Raw genomic sequence first — 18,782 nt, 5'->3', positions numbered from 1 at the left:
CACAACAAACAACAACCCTTTTTAAAGACCCAAATGGTGCCAAAGCCCGCCATGACGTCATAGTATGGTGTGTACAATCATAGTGGCAACGTTTCATAATCTCAGGACGTGAAAATCTATAAGTGTGCTTAAATCATACAGTTAAAATGCAGCCGCAGCTCCAGGGCCAAAGTGAACATCTATAAGTAGCACCCAAACCCCATGGTATTACCGTAATTAGTGTTGTAGTTTAAAATAATATTAGGGGCATTGCCACCTATTTCACATCCAAGTTCCAAAAAAGAAACTCATTACCTAACAGGCATGTTTCAGGGGCTGCTGCCCCTCCCGCTCTGCGCTTCTAACTTGTAGCGCCGGAGTGGGTCGCATCGCTAGTGCAGTGATCGCTATTGTGCTTGCTGCACTTGAAGAGCCAAATTTCTATTTTAAAAGTTCAGCTCTTAAAGTTACCAGAGGTGGCTTTTTTGCCTCCCCTGGTAACTGGCCGCTCCGTGTCGCTTACTTATTTTGTCGCTGCTCATGCAGGACACAAGACCACATAAAAAAGCTGAGGAATCTCTCCTGGATCGAATCAGCACCTGTCAACGCCAAAGTCTCAGCTGGCTTGCACTCGCACCTGGTCCATCTGACGTGCCGCGCATAGCCCCGCCTCCTCCTACATCGCAAGCAGGACACTTGGTGGCCAGCTATAAGCCACCTCTCCTTGAGTCAGCCAGGGTTTGTAGTACAAAGTACCATCTGGCACTTGCCTTCCAAGGGCCCTATTAGGCATACCCCTTTTTAATGTGGAGACTAGTCAGCCAATCTCTGCCAGTAAATCTGCAGTAGGAGGAGAATGTAAGGCACAGCATCGACCCACTTAAATTCCCTTCATGGGTTAATGTCCCAAAGCGTTTAGACAGATTCCTATATCCTTATTTCCCAGAGGATGTTCTGCTTAGTGGAATGTGTAACTGCGTAAAAAAGATTTTTTTACTATCATATCACTCCCATTTCATGATAGACTGGTGTGTATTGAAAGTATCCAATCTCTCCCCTCTCAAGTGTGTGTAGGTATCGCTAGCTGCTAATTGTGCATTCATTTAATTCTCATAATATTTGTCAATGTTTCGGTCTCTCTCTTTGGAGACATACAGGAATAAACTAGGGATCATTGTACAAACAAATATTGAAAAACCAAATCCGCAAAATCTCACTGACTACATAAATAGGGAAAATATGCATATGTAAATCAGACCCTAACATGAGCAGAGCTATCCACAGATGTGGAGGAAACCAGTATCCCCCAACAGCCTCTGTCTGAATATCTACAATAAACCATAACCCCCAATTATTCTTACTTATACCTAGGACAGTTGAATGTTGTGAGGTGTTTGGATGGACCAGGAACAATATGGGCATAACAACTGCGACCTAAACATTTTGATAATCCAGTTGGGAATCTTGAGGGTATAATATACTTCCAACAGCTAGCAATTGTAACATTATTTATTTTGTATATTTATATATTTGCCAACTGTGAGGAGCAGTGAACTCCGTGTTTGACTGGCTCACTGGGATACCAGGAAAACTCTGCTTTTCTAACCATTTGGTTATTTCTTGTTCATACTCTATTTTTACTGTATATGGGAACAAAAGGGTTATATGGATGGAAGGATAGAGAACAATATGTACATAAAAGAGACTAGTATAATAAAGAGGTTGAGTGAGGAGACTAGGAAAAATAGTTGGGTGAGTGAGAGTGAGCCTATGATCTATGGTTTTCTGGTGGGCCCCGGCATACCAGTCCTACACTGAATAAACTTCATGCTATTAAATCTACTTTTATATCAAAATTCAAACTTGAATAAACACAGTTACTTTTATAAAACATTTTCTCTAAAAACAAACACTGTTTTGTTTATTTGTAAGTTAACACAAAATATATCTGAAACAAATTTAAAAGGCATGGAAGGGTATTATGTCATTGTTAATACATTCTCCCTTATGTTCACATATTTGGCCTTTTCCTCCAGCTTAAAACATTTCAGTGTTATTATTATATTGGTACTAATATATAGCAAGGTGCTGGAGAATTCATGAAAAGTCCAATATACAGGCATGATACGTTTAATATCTTCAGTTATGTAACAACACTGTTAAGCTTTTTCTGGTAATAAACAATAGATTAGATGGACAGGGCATGCTGTACTTTTGCTAACGCATGTAAACAAACCCAAATGAATGTGCTTTTTACTTACAATGCAGTGTTTCTCCCCAGAATTCCTGCATAATTGCAAATGCTAGATAAGTAGTGCCTGTCTCAACTCGCACATGATTTACAAACAATATTTACAAATTGGTAAATCACATGCTAGTTACACTTCAGGTTTGCTGGCGTCAGTGGGTGCTGGTTAGCGTGCATTCCGTTGGATGTAAGTGAAGTTGTGTGTGTAGGTGCAACATGCAAAGGGAGCCCCAGAAATGCTATCTCCTTAAGGTTAGTGTTAATTCCAGGGCTCCCTCGAGTCCATGTGCCCTGTACTTTGCACCTTGTACCTTATTCAACAAGTGGAAGCAACCAGCACAAGTTTGAAGTATTGACGAATGTGAATAGAAACATGTAACTTTGGGAATAATATGTAAATTAACAAAATTCTGAGTTTTGCTCCTGCACTTGAATGTGGGTCCTCTGGAACTTGGTGCAGTGGAATGACATAAACCTCCACCAATCAGCAGAAGTTAAAAGCTGTTGCTCGGAACTGTAATTCTCAATAAATGTAGATGGGTTATACCACCGATGATTATCTTTGGTAATAGTGTAGCCTGGGACCTGGGGCAAAACCAATTTTGTAGTTTTATATACAGTAAACTAAGACTGACCAATTATGATGTCCAATGATTAAAAACTGCTGCCATTTTCTATTATGATAGAACATCTATCTAGCTATCTGTGTCAAGGATCATCACAAGTAGTGCAATTAGGTAAAACAACAACACTCTACTGGTTTTACACATTTTTGGGATTGTTCATTCTGAGTCAAAAATAATTCCTTTTAAAACCTTTATAAAAATAGCATAAAAATTAGAATAAAAAGTAAAATTATTATAAATATAGCTGCAATGCACAAATGTACAGACTGTAGGTGGGTTGTGACACAGTTTGCTTCCAGAACAACTCATGCCAAATTAAAAGCCATTTGCTCCCAACTGTTTAGAATGCAGCCTTTCCAAAAAGTTAAGCAGAGGTCAAAGGGTAGTAGTAGCTTTAACTTTGGATGACAACACCTGTTTAAACCTTCTTTTCAGTTCCTGAATGTTTGGCGACCTTGGGCGTCCAAGATGAAGGCCTCTTCTCTTTTCCCCATTGCAGCTGAAGATCATCTTTCCCACTTCTTGGCACAGCTGGTAGAAAGCACTGTATACCCCTTCATAGTGTTCTCTGGCGGATACCTCTGCATAGAAGCCTCCCAATTCCTTGGCCAGTAGAAGACCCTCATCAGGAGCCACCTGCCTAGCTCTCAGGAGGTCAGCTTTATTCCCCACTAGAAGAAGCGGTATCTTGGTATTAGGGTGAATTTTGCGAAGGTGTTGGTACAAAGGTCTGATTACCTGGAAACTATTATAGTCTGTAATGGAGAAGACAAACACATATCCATCTGCCCAGTAGATAGATCTGTTGATTTGCTCCTGGCATGAAATACAGTCTGAATCATCCTGTGGAAGAAATAAAGACTTTAAAAAACTCATCAAGTACAACATTCAATGATTTCCCTAGTATCAGACCTGCACAAATATGCCCAATATATGGCTGGGCAGTTTGGCTTATTTATACAATACTGCTTGGCAGGAAGTTCATCTAAGGCACCTTCAGTGGACTGTTTTGACAATACAGATAATCCTGTAATTTTTTTTACTGTATGTCATGGTTGGTCATTTGCCAATAGCCTATCAATTTGGCTTCCACACAGATCCATTTAATGGCAAAAATAAGCAAAATTATGTAATGTGGGCATTAATAAGATTAGATCTACCTGTTACTTCTATGTCTGCCACTTGCACCACATTTTCCATTGATAACTATTTGAAACAGTCACAAATTAGGGATGCTCAATCTAAAATAGCCATGTGGCTGTTTAGCTACCTTAAATTTCTTTTTTCACCCTATTTACTTCTTTCCTGTTCTCTAGTCTACAACCCTCTTTGATGCTTCCACCTTCTTCATGTATATAACACTTCTCCATCTCTTCTCTCTTAGCATTTCTTTTCTCTCCTTTTATCTTCTATATGCTCTTTTAACTTGTGTTTTTGTAAGCTCTCCATTTTATTTCCATGCAGAAGTAGCGTGGAGCAGGAGAAAGCTCTGGTATTACAATCAAAATGTTCTGGGATTACAAACTCTTGCATCCCCCTGAGGGGATGCTTTTTTTTCTCCAAAAATAAAGATGTGTAGGGTTGGAATCTCTCCCCCAATTCCAGCACTGGCTGACAGCTTCCCTACATTACTCAAGTAGTGGGCTAAATTGGGATTATCCAATATTTTGGCCTTTGCTGATCCTTAAGAGATTACCCAAATCCGTGGCCCGACAGGATAACCAACCTCCTCTATCAATAACTAAATGAGCCCATTCATATATCAGTCACAGGGTAGGGGTGATTTAGAGCTTAAATGGGCAGTAGACTGCAGACTGAGTCAAGATTGTCCATATTGGAAGCCAATGTCTTACCAATTCTGACCTTAAAGGACCAGTAACATCAAAAAATGAAATAGTTTTAAAGTAATGAAAATATAATGCACTGTTGCCCTGCACTAGTAAAACTGCTGTGTTTGCTTCAGAAATATTACTATTGTTTATATAAATAAGCTGCTGTGTAGCATTGGGGGCAGTTATTCAAAGGAGAAAAGGCTCAAGTTACACAGCAGATAGCAGATAAGCTCTGTAGAACATAATGCTATCTGTTATCCATTATTTATCCTGTGCCATATAGCCATTTTTCAATTTCAGCCATTGCTACTCAACAGCTTGTTTATATGAACTATAGTAGTGTTTCTGAAGCAAACACATCAGTTTTACCAGTGCAGGTCAACACTACATGATATTTTCATTACTTTAAAACACTTTCAGTTTTTGGTGTTACTGTTCCTTTAAGAATATGTTTAAAGGACCAGTAACATCAAAAAATTTTTTAAAAGAATTAGTTAGAATACAACGAAAAAAAACACCAAGAGAAATAAAATCTTAAAATAGCAAAGCTTTTATCATGAAATAACTTACAGAAACTCTGCTTCCGCTCCTCTTCAGAAAAGGCGACATTCATACTGTGGCGCTCTATTTCTCGTCCCTGGCTATTCTATTGACAGTGTTTCCTCTGCCCCCATCTCCTTTTCCAGCTCTCGGTGCCGATACCTCTTCCTGCACTGCGATATCAGTCGGCAGCTGCGAGTGTCGCAAAGAAACAGGACTTCTTCACCAGCCTGAATGAGTCCCCGGGCTCCAGCACCTGATGGTGGTGATGGCCGTGTGGCACAGTGGTGTTGGAGGAGCATGGCACGCTGTTCATAGTATGGTACGTGGCATCTGGCTTGAAGGGATGGCTCTTGCCTTGGGACACAGCGATGTCAACCGCAGCGAATGCTTCTGCTCGGGTCAATAGGGTCTCATCCAGGCTGGCGAAGAAGTCCCGTTTCTTTGCGACACTCGCAGCTGCCGACTGATATCGCAGCGCAGGAAGAGTAATCGGCACCGAGAGCTGGAAAAGGAGATGGGGGCAGAGGAAACACTGTCACTAGAAAAGCCAGGGAGGAGAAATCGAGCGCTGCAGTATGGATGGTTGCCATGTTGCCTTTTCTAAAGAGGAGCGGAAGCAGAGTTTCTGTAAGTTATTTCATAATAAAAGCTTTGCTATTTTAAGATTTTATTTCTCTTGGTGTTTTTTTTCATTGTATTCTAACTAATTCTTAGTTAGTGTTCCCCATGACTACTGCAATTATATTTGTAGCCTTTTTTTTAGTCCATGCTACCTGCTAAGTAATCTCTAGAAAGTATTCTTAACCAATGCACTCATTTTTCTGCCATGACTTGCGTGTGGCCTGTAAGTGATTACAAGTAGATTATAAACCCTGGTGTGATTGTGTGCAACCCCTTTGAGAAAAGACATTTTGACAGACAGAAGGAATCTTAGTCCTGGCAAAGGGGTTATTTTTCTGCAGTATCAAATGTGCTCTCTTGTCTTCACTGTAACAGTCTGCAGGACATTGCTGTTGAGGGAACAGATCAGAAGGGGTTATACAACTTTGTTTTCAAAACCCCTTTAGATGTATGAATTGAAAAAAACAAACAGATGCTGTGCATGGTCATGAACCAGTGTGATAAACAGTAACATATGTTAGTACATGTTACACGCAACAGGCACGCACCTAAAGTTTGTTTTGGAGATTGCAGTGACCCAGTACATGGTGCTGGGGCCTTAAGTAATGATATCAGAGAATATGGCCAAGTAGGGGCTTAAGTGGGGGTATAGATATCACCAGATATACATAGATATTGCTATTACTTTGAAGGTTTTAACCCATCTGGGAAAAAGCTTCACACTCTACAAATTCCTGAATTACTGAATTGAGCTGGAAACCAAAGCATAGAGCTTCATAGTTATGTGAAGGATGTTTTATAAAACTGGAGTGCCGAGATAATCATATTGCTTATTTGTAAACACTTGTAATATAATATACATCACATATAGTAAGCTGAATTATACTTAGCAGTTTTTTTACACAGATTTAAAACGCCAGAAACTGTGAGGTGTGCCATTACTATTATAACCAATGGAATTCCAATAATTAAAAAAAAAAGAACAGTATGTGGGCCCGAATTCTCAACAGAACTATAGAATTGTTTAAAGTAGCAAATTATGTGGTCCTATATGAGGCAGCAACTTACAGGGTCCCATGTTAACAAGGGTTGCCTAACATATTGACATCCCAGTGAATTTGGGTTGCATTGCCCTTTAGCCATTCACATTACAAGTCATGACTGCGATACTTCTCCCGATCTGATCCTTAACATGAAAGAAAACTGAAATGTCTTCAGTGCACTCTTGACATCCATTGCAAAACAAATGCCTGCTTTTATAATAAAATTGTCATAGATGGCACAGCTAAAATTTGCTGTAACATTTGGGGCTATAGAATTGGAGCTGAACCTTTCCCAGAATAAGGCTAAGTGACAGCTGAAGGCTTTTGGAGGGCAGGGTGGCACTGCTGTCTGAGCTTAACAGGTGATGGGAGTTGACTGTGCTGTTGGTGACCTCTGCGAAGAGACCATATATGCAGGCATTATGTTAGTAACAGTTCATGGGATGCGCATGGTTCATTCCTAATATCTCCAGACTGTCAGCAGCTGTTTATATCAGGCCTGGGATAGTCCGTGAGAACATAAAGTTTTCAGTCTCAGAAGGGTGACGTAAGGGAAAACTCTTCCTGTCTAAGGTTATTGCCTGCAGTGTCAGATACACTTCTTATTAGTGGGAGCTCAGCTCTGCCAAAGCACTTTAACTCACAACTGAATGCCTGACTTCCCACAGTGACCTCTAGCTGAAATACCAATAGATTTTGTGGGTTAAAAGTTTAATAAAAGGAAGGGCTCCCCCATATTTACAGTTACAAATGTCAGATTTCCAAGTCATGTGCAATATGGAAGTTATTCCCTCTTCTCAAATTGCACACAGGCAACTAGGGTTGCCATCTATTCTAGAAAAGAATATTGGTGTTATATATTAATCTCAATTCCCTATTAATAACATTGGCATTAAACATAATTTTTAGGCTGGTTAAATACCAGGCGGTAACCTACAAGCAAATAATTAGTAGACTATAAGGACTAATGTAGCTGTAGTTTTGTGCCATTTCTAAACCATTTTAGATTAAGGGTTCATCTCCACCACACCTGACTGACTCACTAGACAAGAATGTGAGGGCTCATTCATGCTACATCCTTGAGCATAGATTGTATATTCCTCCATGTCTGTGTAAGTTACCTCTGGTTCCTCCAAAAATACCCTGGTAGGTTATCTGGTTACTAATGAAACTATTGTGCATGGTACTTTTTCAGCTCTCTGATTCTGGGGGTGCGGTAGTCTCCTGCTGTGGAGCATATTTTTGTCTTTGTCTTAAGGAGATAAATTTATAGTCTAAGGGGCAGATTTACTAAAGGGCGAAGTGACTAACGCTGGCGACGATTCGCCAGCATTACTGCTTTCAGTGACTTTGCCGATTTACTAACGGGTGCATGTATCACTTCACTAGCAAAGGAGATTGACGCTAGCGGTGATTCACACTCTAATTCACTAAAGTGTGAATTTTACTGAATGTTACCTCTTTCGCCAGACTTGCCTTCACCAGCTATGACCAGGTGAAGTGCATAGAACTTCCTCAATTTTCAGTTACTTCATATATTTTGAGTAGAAAAACTTCTAAGTCCAACTTGAAAAAGGGCCCTTGTTGCACAAAACATGTTGTGTGGATGCACAATAAATACTAAATAGCAGGTATTCTGCGTTTTGCTGCTTCTTCATTCGCTCACTCTACAAGTTGAAGTTAATCCTGTGGTTGCTAGTGACGGAGCACCAGTGTGAATCAAGATTATTGCTCTAGATAGTGCTCTGCGGTTGTGTGTTACTTCTAAATGTAACTCAATTGACTTTATTAGGGTTCCCTTTGCATGTGTAGTTATGAGTGTAAATGTAATGTATAAGATGTAACATAAAGCGGTCCATTTAACTTTAAATTTCCCACCGTATGCAAATTAGCCTGAGTGCAAGACCTCTAGCAAATTTGCGCTAGGCAGAATTGAACATTAATGATTCTTCGCTTTGATTTGCTCACATTGCCAAAGTAACGTTAGCGAAAATTCGCCAGCGTCCATCAGCCAGGACGAAACTTAGCATTTTAGTAAATTAGCATTGTCCCAGCAAATTTTCGCCTGGTGAAGTGTTGGGATTGGTGAGAGCAAATTTTCGCCACGTAGTAAATTTACCCCTAAGATTAAATTTTACACATAGGGTTATATGCACCCTCTATGTGAAAAGGCTATCTCAGCAAGGATTTAGTCAGCATTCATACCTCCTGATTGCTTTTTTGTCTTGTGCAAGTCCCACAGTTTCCACCTCCAACTAATTTCCAGAATTTCAGATCAAAGACAGCACCAATCGCAGATGTCTTTTCTTAAAACGCCTTTATTAAGACATGGGCTATGACTCAGATAATCATCTGAGTCATAGCCCATGTCTTAATAAAGGTGTTTTAAGAAAAGACATCTGCGATTGGTGCTGTCTATGATTAGGGTTACCACCTTTTCTGGAAAAAAAAATACGGGCCTTCCTATATATTTATCTTTTTTCCCTATTAATAACATTGGGATCAACCATCACTTTTACTTGCCAGGCTGGTAAAATACTGGCCAGGTGGCAATCCTATGATCTGAAATTCTGAAAAGGCTATCTGCCGTAACTTTGTGGCTAAAATGGTATTGGCTACCATGAGCTTGCAGTTTTCTGGGTACTTTTGGGAATCCAGATTCTAATTCAGGTATCCCAACCTTTTTTGCCTGTGAGCCACATTCAAATATAAAATGAGCTGGAACCAGAAGCATGCAAAAGGTTCATGGGGGTGCCAAATATGGACTGTGATTAGCTATTTGGTAGGCCCATGTGAACTGATGGCCTACGTGAGGTTCTGTTTGGCAGTGCACATGGTTTTTATGTAACTAAAGTGTAGCCATCCTGCTAACACAGTGGCGTAACTACCGGGGGAGCAGGGGGTGCGATTGGGCCAGGGCCTGCACCCCCTCAGGGGCCCCCCGGCAGCTCACGCGCCACGATTCCCGGCCGTTTCCGGGTGTACGGAGGGGGGCGGGGGGCCCGGCAGCGTGTCCCGCGCCAGGGCCCGCCCCCCTCTAGTTACGTCACTGTGCTAACATGGCTATTATTTAAATTGTGCAAAGTATATTCTGTGTAAAAAGGAGATTTACTTACCTGGTAAAGCTCTTTTGCATAGGCCCGTACTGTCAGTGCAGGACGACTGGGGGTTAAGTTCTCCTCTCTGGAGGCAGGACAAACAATTAATGAATTCTTAAGCTCCTCCTCTTCCTGTGTCTCCTTCCACCCTCAGTTGGTTGTAAAGTCTGTGAATGGAGACACACAGCAAACATAGAACTAACTCCCTAACTAGCTAAGGAGCGGCAGCAACCGACACCCACACCAAAAAGGGCGGGATGCTGCACTGACAGTACGGGCCTATGCAAAAGAGCTTTACCAGGTAAGTAAATCTCCTTTTATGCATACGGCCCTACCTGTCAGTGCAGGACGACTGGGGATGTCCCAAAGCCGTCCTAAAAAAAGGGTAGGGCAGAACAAACTTGAAAACGATAACAAAAACACTGCAATTTTGAACTATAGGAAGCTATCTACGTGCTACTGCTGCTTGTAGCACCTTCCTGCCAAACTCTGATTGGCTCGCATTAAACAAATCAAACTTATAGAATTTAGCAAACGTGTGTGGTGATAACCAGGTGGCTGCCTGGCAAATTGTTTCCAGGGAAACATCGTTAAAGAAAGCCCAGGAAGTACTGACTTTTCTAGTGGAATGTGCCCTTAACTGAACTGGAGGGGTCATTCCTGCCTGGGTATATGCTAGAGAAATGGATTCCACTATCCATCTAGCTATGGTTCGTTTCGAAGCAGGAGAACCAACTTTGTGACCACCAAACAGAATGAACAGAGCATCAGACTGTCGAAGCGGTTGAGATCTCTGTACATAAGTCTTTAAGGCCCGGACTGGGTCCAAAGAACGTAGAACTGTGGCTGACTGATCAGATTCCTGAACTGGTAACGCTGGTATGATGATTTCCTGGTTTACATGAAAGGCTGAGACCATTTTAGGAAGGAAAGCAGGGTTAGTGCGTAGGACTGCTTTGTCTGGATGAAACTTGAGCCATGGAGATTTGCATGCTAAGGCAGCTAATTCGGATACTCTCCGTGCAGAGGCTATAGCCAGAAGAAAAACTGTCTTGAGAGTTAAAAACTTAATTTCCACTGACTCAATGGGTTCAAAAGGAGCTGATTGAAGCGCCTCCAAAACTACATTCAAATCCCAAGGATGAATAGGGTGTTTCGTTGGTGGTTTGATACGGTGTAAACCCTGAAAAAACAATTTAACTTCTGGAAGTAAAGCCCATTGATCTTGAAACAATGCCGCCAGTGCCGATGTTTGAACTTTGAGAGATGTGATGCTTAACTGCTTATTGAATCCGTCTTGGAGAAATTGTAGAACCTGAGGAGATTTACACGTCTGCCAAACTAAATTGTTAGTTTCACACCAAGAGATGAAGATACGCCAGATCCTGTGATAAGCTCTGGCCGTTGTAGGTCTCCTAGCCGAAAGTAACGTATCAATTACTGACTGTGGAAATCCCTTCTGTTTCCAGATACTGGATTCAAGAGAAAAGCCGTTAAACTCAGCTTGTGAACGTCTGGATACCAGGCTGGACCCTGCGTCAGCAGATCTGGAGTGACAGGTAACCGAAAGGGCTGATCTGCTAGCATCGCTATCACGTCTGCAAACCAACAGCGAGCTGGCCAGTGTGGTGCTATCAGAATGATAGGGAGGCCCTCTTGACGAATCTTCATTAGTGTGCGTTGCAAGATCGGTAGTGGTGGGAAGGCATAACCCATCCGGAAGAGCCAAGGAATAGCCAACCCGTCTACAGCCTCTGCCATCGGGTCCCTGATCCTGGAGAAGAATCTTGGTACTTGGCAATTGTGCCGGGATGCCATGACATCCACGCAGGGAGTACCCCACATGTTGATGATCAGTTGGAAAACCGACTTCTTGAGTTGCCACTCGCCAGGGTCTAAGGTGTTGCGGCTGAGATAGTCCGCTTGCCAGTTTTGGAGTCCTGGAATGTAAATGGCTGTCACAGCAGTCGACTGTGTCTCGGACCAATTGATGATCCTGGAAATCTCTGACATCGCTGCTGCACTCTTTGTCCCCCCTTGCTTGTTGAGGTACGCTACCGCCATACTGTTGTCGGACTGTATTCGAACGTGGGTGGTCCGTAGTAGTGGTGACCAGTAGATGAGGGCATTGAAGATTGCCCTGATTTCCAGAATATTTATGTGGAGTTTCTGCTCCTGCTGATTCCACAGGCCTTGACATGAACGATGTTGCCATGCCGCTCCCCAGCCCTTGAGGCTGGCATCCGTGGAAATGACAACTGGAGTTGGCAGATGCCACGGTTTGCCTTTGGAAAGATTGATTTCGTTGGCCCACCAGTGAAGACTGGAAAACACCGTCTTGGATAATGACATCTTCTGAGAGAGATCTTGGTGATCTTTGTTCCACTGACGAAGAAATTCTCTTTGTAACGGTCTCATGTGGAATTTTGCGAATGGAACTGCGTCTATAGTCGATGCCATGAGACCTAGAAGCTGAAGTATAGCAAAAGCCGTTGGCGGACCTTTCTGTAGGGACCTTATGACTGACTGGATGTGTATGACCTTTTCTGCTGGTAAGAAAAGGCTTTGAAGCGGGGAGTTGACCACGAAACCTAAAAACGGGAGGATTTGGGTTGGCGTGAGGATGCTTTTTTGATAATTTAGAATCCAGCCATGCTGAGTTAGATGCTGAATGCATAGTTGTGTATCTAGATGAGCCTTTTGGCTTGACTCTGCAAAAATGAGGATATCGTCCAAATACGGGTATATGTGGATACCCAATGACCGAATCACCGCCACCAGTGCTCCCAGCACCTTTGTGAATACTCGAGGAGCCGAGGTTAAGCCGAATGGCATTGCTTGGAACTGGAAGTGTTGATGGTTTAGGAAGAATCTCAGATATTTGTGGTGATCTGGATGAATGGCGATGTGCAAGTACGCATCCTTTAGGTCGACCTTTGTCATGAATGCGCCCGTAGGAATGGATGCTGTAATGGAGCGAACTGTCTCCATTTTGAATCTTTGGTACTTGACTGACTTGTTGAACGGATGTAAGTTCAGGACTGGTCGGAAACCACCATCCTTCTTTGGTACCAAAAAGAGGTTTGAATAGAAACCTTGGAAGTGCTCCCGAGGAGGCACCAAAGCTATCACTCCCTTCTCTTGAAGGTCTCGAAGAATGGAGATGGTGGCGTCCGCCTTGATAGGATCTGAAGGTTGTTTTGAGGGCACGAACCGGGCAGCTGGTGGGAATTTGGTGAAGTAAATTTTTAGGCCTGAAGAAACAATATTGAGAACCCATGGGTCCAAAATGGAAGTTTGCCACCTGTCTGCGAACTGTTTCAGTCTTCCACCCACCTTGAAAGACTCGACTCCGGCTGAGTCAGGAATCCTGAGTCTTTGGTGGTCCCCCTTTCCTGGTATTCTTCTGTTGAGATTGCCATGGTTTGAATTTCTTGTTGGTGGTATTGGGACTTGGTCTACCTCTGTTGGGTTGTCTAGAATAAGAGCCCCAGGATCTATGATGGTAGTTATGTTTGTGTACTGTCTTGTGTGGCCTTTTACCTTGAGGTAGGAATGCTCCTTTGCCACCTGTCACTTCTGCGATAATCTGTTTGAGTTCTGGACCAAACAACTGAGTCCCTTCAAATTTTAATGACACTAGTCTGTGTTTGGAAGCGGAATCCCCAGACCATTGTCGTAACCAAAGTGCACGTCTAGCCGTAATGGCTGCTGCAGAAGCTCTGGAAGCCAATTTAGTTATTTCCAGTGAGGCCTCACTGAGGAAGGAGAGAGCCAGAGAAAGCTTGTCTAAAGCCGCCGAAGTGTCTGGTTGTTTAGCAAGTTGAGACTTCTTCAGTTCCTGGCACCAAAATTTTGCCGTGCGTGCCACGCTAAGAGAAGCAGATGCTGGTCGTAAAACTGCAGTAGAATGAATAAAATCCCTCCGTAATGCAGACTCAATCTTTTTATCCATGGGATCCCGGAATGAGCCAGCATCCTCAGATGGTAGCGTAGTATTCCTGGATAGACGTACTATGGCCGAATCAACTTTTGGAGATTTGTCCCCAAAGTGTTTGTGTTCATCCGAAAGTGGATATTTATAGAGAAATTTCTGTGGGACAGTGTTTCGCTTGTCTGGTTCTGACCATTCATTAGAAATGATTTGTGTAACAGATTTGCTAGTGGGAAAAACTCTGGATTTTTTTTGAGTGTTCCCTAGGACCTTGTCCACTTTAGAAATGGGTAAAGGAGTTTCTTTGATCTCTAAAGTATCGCAAAGATACTTGAGGAGTAGTTTGATATCGTCAGGTTGTTTAGTAGAAACAGCCTCATTTGATGCAGAAGAATCTGAATCAGTGGAGTTGCTGTCAGAACATTCACTCTCTGAGACCTCATAAGACTCTGGATCTGAAGCGTCGGATGGGATAGGTACTGGTACTTTAGACTTGGATTTGGTCCGCATGGGCATCTGTACTTGACTGTTAACTGCCTGTTGTACAGATGAATGTATGTGTGATTGTAACCAACCAAAAAATTGAGTGAATTGTTGATTTGTAGCATTAGAAGATGGAGAAAAATCTTGTGGCATAGATTGAGACGTATGAGCTGGGCTTGATGGGCCAGGTGAAAAATGAGGAGGGGAGGGAGGCTCCTGATTGGCATGAACCATAGCAATGGTCGAAATAGGTACAGGCTGCTGTAAATCAATATCAGATTCTTGAGATTGAGGTGATTTAGTCATTTTGTGCAGGATAGGAGGGGAGGGTGAAGCAGGAATGGTGTCCTTCCTTTTACCCTTCTTTCGGGTAGCCTTAATGGGTCGCTTGGGGCCCTCAGAAAAATCCTCAATGAGGTCAAATAGTTCTTTGGAAGCAGCCATAATGTCAGAGACTAAGTTCAGAAGTAAAAAGGAGCCACCGGTTGTAATAGCTATGAAGCAGAGAGCAGTACTTATCTGTATGTCTCTAACTTGCAAGCGTGCAGACAGAGGACTGGAGTCGCGTGTCTCGCCTATTCGCGCTTCCCGATGACGTCATCAGAAGGCGCGGTAATTTGGCGCGCTTCTGAAAGCGTTCAGTGTGGGCGGAAGTGACGTACCAGTAGGACGCATGAACAGCGCTCCTCCACCCAGCTGTAATGTAGCGCTGGCTCCCACTACATAACCTCAAGGATGCAAGGGGAATAACCGCTGGCCATCCTGAATAATTCCACAATGGAATAGTGGCACATAGGGAGTGGAGCACACCTATCATGGGAGAGAGGTAATGGGGCTCACACTGGCCAATAACGCTAATAAGCGGAGCACACAATCATTAAAGGGCTCTATATGTATGAAATAGCAGAGCGCACCTATCCACAGAGATGTGAAGGGGCTCATACTAGTCAGGAAACGCTAAGAAGCGGAGCACACAATATCAGGAGGGCTCTAATATGTATGAACAGTAAAAGTTACCTTGAGACGACTTGTGTAGCAGGGCTCAAATATACTGAAAAGCTCACAACCATATAAGGGGGCTCTAATCAGATATGAGCACACTGAATATACAAATAAAACATGGAAATAAAATAAATAAAAATAAAAAATGCGAAGAGGATGATGAAGGTGTCCACCTCCGAGCAGGACAAACAAAAAACTGAGGGTGGAAGGAGACACAGGAAGAGGAGGAGCTTAAGAATTCATTAATTGTTTGTCCTGCCTCCAGAGAGGAGAACTTAACCCCCAGTCGTCCTGCACTGACAGGTAGGGCCGTATGCATAAATAATATTTCTGGACTTGTAGTTCTATTAATCTTCAGCACTGAAACAGTTAATTGCTGAAGACCTTGCTGGGCTTGCAGTTTCCCTCCCACAGGAAGAAGAAAGATTCCTGCCACCAATAGGAGAGCAGCTTTCAGACTGAGGAGTTGCAGCCAATGAGAGAAAGACTGACTTCTGAAAGAAGGAAAAGGAAGAGGGAGAACTTCCAGGAAGGGAGAGAGATCTGGGGGAGATAGAGCTGTGCTGCATGTGAGATGGAATCCTCTCTTCACAGAGACCAGTGACTGTCTGCTATCTGAAGAGGAGTGTTACAGATCACACCACATGGTGACTGCTTAGTCTGCTCAATATCTGGAGAAACTGTAAGCAGTTTTCAGTGAGTGCTACCTGTTGATTTTGACTCTCATTTAATCAGGCATTGCAGGGCTTTATACAAGCCAGTAACAATTAGGACTAGAGACAGGACTTTTATATCTGCCTGCCTGCCTGCAATCCATTCTGAAGGGTAAGGCCTATTTGGAGAGGATTATTCATATATCACCAATATTCATATATCGCCAATAATTCAGCTTGTGTCATTTTCTGCGTGTGCTCTCCTGAGTGAAGCCTCCCACTACAGCCTGGTGGATCACAACTACTGTTTATTTGCCTTGTGGATTACAAATACTGGTTTATATATGAGCTCCAACTGCCGGCCTTACTGCTATTATTAACACTGGCCAGTGTTCAGGGAATTTGACTTAAACATTATCTGAGTTGACTAGATCAGTCTGTTTATTATTCATTGTCATTTTCTAACATTTGATATTACATTAGTGGTATAACTGTGTGTTCAGATGCTTTGACTTATTTGTTGAAACATATTGCTAAAAGAGAGATTGTTCAATTTATCCTTATTACTGGGTCTTCGGATCTGATAAAAGTGCTTGCTATTACACTGCTGGTTTATGTGTATCACTGGGGGTTGTGGGTGTCACCAGAGGTGGACGAGAGCAGGACCCATCTAACACAGCTACACCTACGGGTGCGCTACAAAAGCTTGCCTTCAAGCCAGAAATTCAAAAATAAGCAGCTGCTTTGAGGCCACTGGAAGCAACATCTAAGGGGTTGGTGGGCAACATATTGCTCACACAGGGTCAATTCTAGGGCTGCTGCTCCTCCCCCCTCTCAAATCAGCATCAGAGCAGGTCAAAGGGAGGCAGCATCACTAGTGCATTGAGCGAAATAGTGCTCTCAGCACTAGCGGAGTTGATTTTCTGGGTCAAAACCTGGAAATTTGTCTCTTAAAGTTACAGGAGGCAACTTTTTGCCACCCCTTGTGTTGTGTATTTGCGGAAGCTGTGTTAAGTTTTATAATAAGTTAATTACTTTTGAAGGATGTTAGAATGTTGCAGCCTTGGGAATAGTGGGGGGAGACTGGGAAGCTAGTCTCTCTGTGTGTGTGAAATAAAGATGGTGCACTGATAGCCTGTCTGCATTACTGGCACATAACACCTTGTAACTGGCCGCTCGCTACAGCCCGAGGCAAGGTTCTCACATTGCCTCATGGAAGGAGCAGCCCTGTGCTCAGGAGCCACTTGTTGGGGATCGCTGTTCTTATGGATATTACTCCTTTGCAGAGGATTTGTTGTTTTTTTTTTTTTTTTGCTGTACATACCCACAGGGCCGGAACTAGGCGTAGGCAGAGTAGGCAGAATTGAACATTAATGATTCTTCGCTTTGATTTGCTCACATTGCCAAAGTAACGTTAGCGAAAATTCGCCAGCGTCCATCAGCCAGGACGAAACTTAGCATTTTAGTAAATTAGCATTGTCCCAGCAAATTTTCGCCTGGTGAAGTGTTGGGATTGGTGAGAGCAAATTTTTCGCCACGTAGTAAATTTACCCCTAAGATTAAATTTTACACATAGGGTTATATGCACCCTCTATGTGAAAAGGCTATCTCAGCAAGGATTTAGTCAGCATTCATACCTCCTGATTGCTTTTTTGTCTTGTGCAAGTCCCACAGTTTCCACCTCCAACTAATTTCCAGAATTTCAGATCAAAGACAGCACCAATCGCAGATGTCTTTTCTTAAAACGCCTTTATTAAGACATGGGCTATGACTCAGATAATCATCTGAGTCATAGCCCATGTCTTAATAAAGGTGTTTTAAGAAAAGACATCTGCGATTGGTGCTGTCTATGATTAGGGTTACCACCTTTTCTGGAAAAAAAAATACCGGCCTTCCTATATATTTATCTTTTTTCCCTATTAATAACATTGGGATCAACCATCACTTTTACTTGCCAGGCTGGTAAAATACTGGCCAGGTGGCAACCCTATGATCTGAAATTCTGAAAAGGCTATCTGCCGTAACTTTGTGGCTAAAATGGTATTGGCTACCATGAGCTTGCAGTTTTCTGGGTACTTTTGGGAATCCAGATTCTAATTCAGGTATCCCAACCTTTTTTGCCTGTGAGCCACATTCAAATATAAAATGAGCTGGAACCAGAAGCATGCAAAAGGTTCATGGGGGTGCCAAATATGGACTGTGATTAGCTATTTGGTAGGCCCATGTGAACTGACGGCCTACGTGAGGTTCTGTTTGGCAGTGCACATGGTTTTTATGTAACTAAAGCTTGCCTTCAAGCCAGAAATTCAAAAATAAGCAGCTGCTTTGAGGCCACTGGAAGCAACATCCAAGGGGTTGGTGAGCAACATATTGCTCACACAGGGTCAATTCTAGGGCTGCTGCTCCTCCCCCCTCTCAAATCAGCATCAGAGCAGGTCAAAGGGAGGCAGCATCACTAGTGCATTGAGCGAAATAGTGCTCTCAGCACTAGCGGAGTTGATTTTCTGGGTCAAAACCTGGAAATTTGTCTCTTAAAGTTACAGGAGGCAACTTTTTGCCACCCCTTGTGTTGTGTATTTGCAGAAGCTGTGTTAAGTTTTATAATAAGTTAATTACTTTTGAAGGATGTTAGAATGTTGCAGCCTTGGGAATAGTGGGGGGAGACTGGGAAGCTAGTCTCTCTGTGTGTGTGTGTGTGTGAAATAAAGATGGTGCACTGA

General features: G+C 42.7%; 2 protein-coding genes across 4 annotated transcripts in view; one reads left to right on the top strand and one right to left on the bottom strand.

Annotated features, from left to right (window-relative positions):
- Window positions 1–307: 307 nt before the first annotated feature.
- The window catches only part of LOC108700081 (ras-like protein family member 11A-like), a 30,029-nt gene continuing 11,554 nt past the window's right edge, over window positions 308–18,782 (bottom strand). For both annotated transcript variants that reach the window (XM_041575179.1, XM_041575180.1), the window contains one exon: window positions 308–3,696. In XM_041575179.1, coding sequence (XP_041431113.1) covers window positions 3,229–3,696 — 468 coding nt within the window. In that variant the 3' untranslated portion in view covers window positions 308–3,228. The remainder of the gene's footprint in view (window positions 3,697–18,782) is intronic.
- usp12b.S (ubiquitin specific peptidase 12b S homeolog) overlaps window positions 15,742–18,782 on the top strand; it is a 32,455-nt gene continuing 29,414 nt past the window's right edge. The window contains exon 1 of one of the 2 annotated variants that reach the window (XM_041574103.1): window positions 15,742–16,234. The gene's annotated coding sequence lies outside the window, so the exon portion shown is untranslated. The remainder of the gene's footprint in view (window positions 16,235–18,782) is intronic. The other variant, NM_001086820.1, reaches the window with a different exon arrangement.

Source organism: Xenopus laevis, chromosome 8S, assembly GCF_017654675.1.
Source record: "Xenopus laevis strain J_2021 chromosome 8S, Xenopus_laevis_v10.1, whole genome shotgun sequence".
NCBI lineage: Eukaryota > Metazoa > Chordata > Amphibia > Anura > Pipidae > Xenopus > Xenopus laevis.
This window is presented reverse-complemented; position numbering and strand designations above follow the sequence as displayed.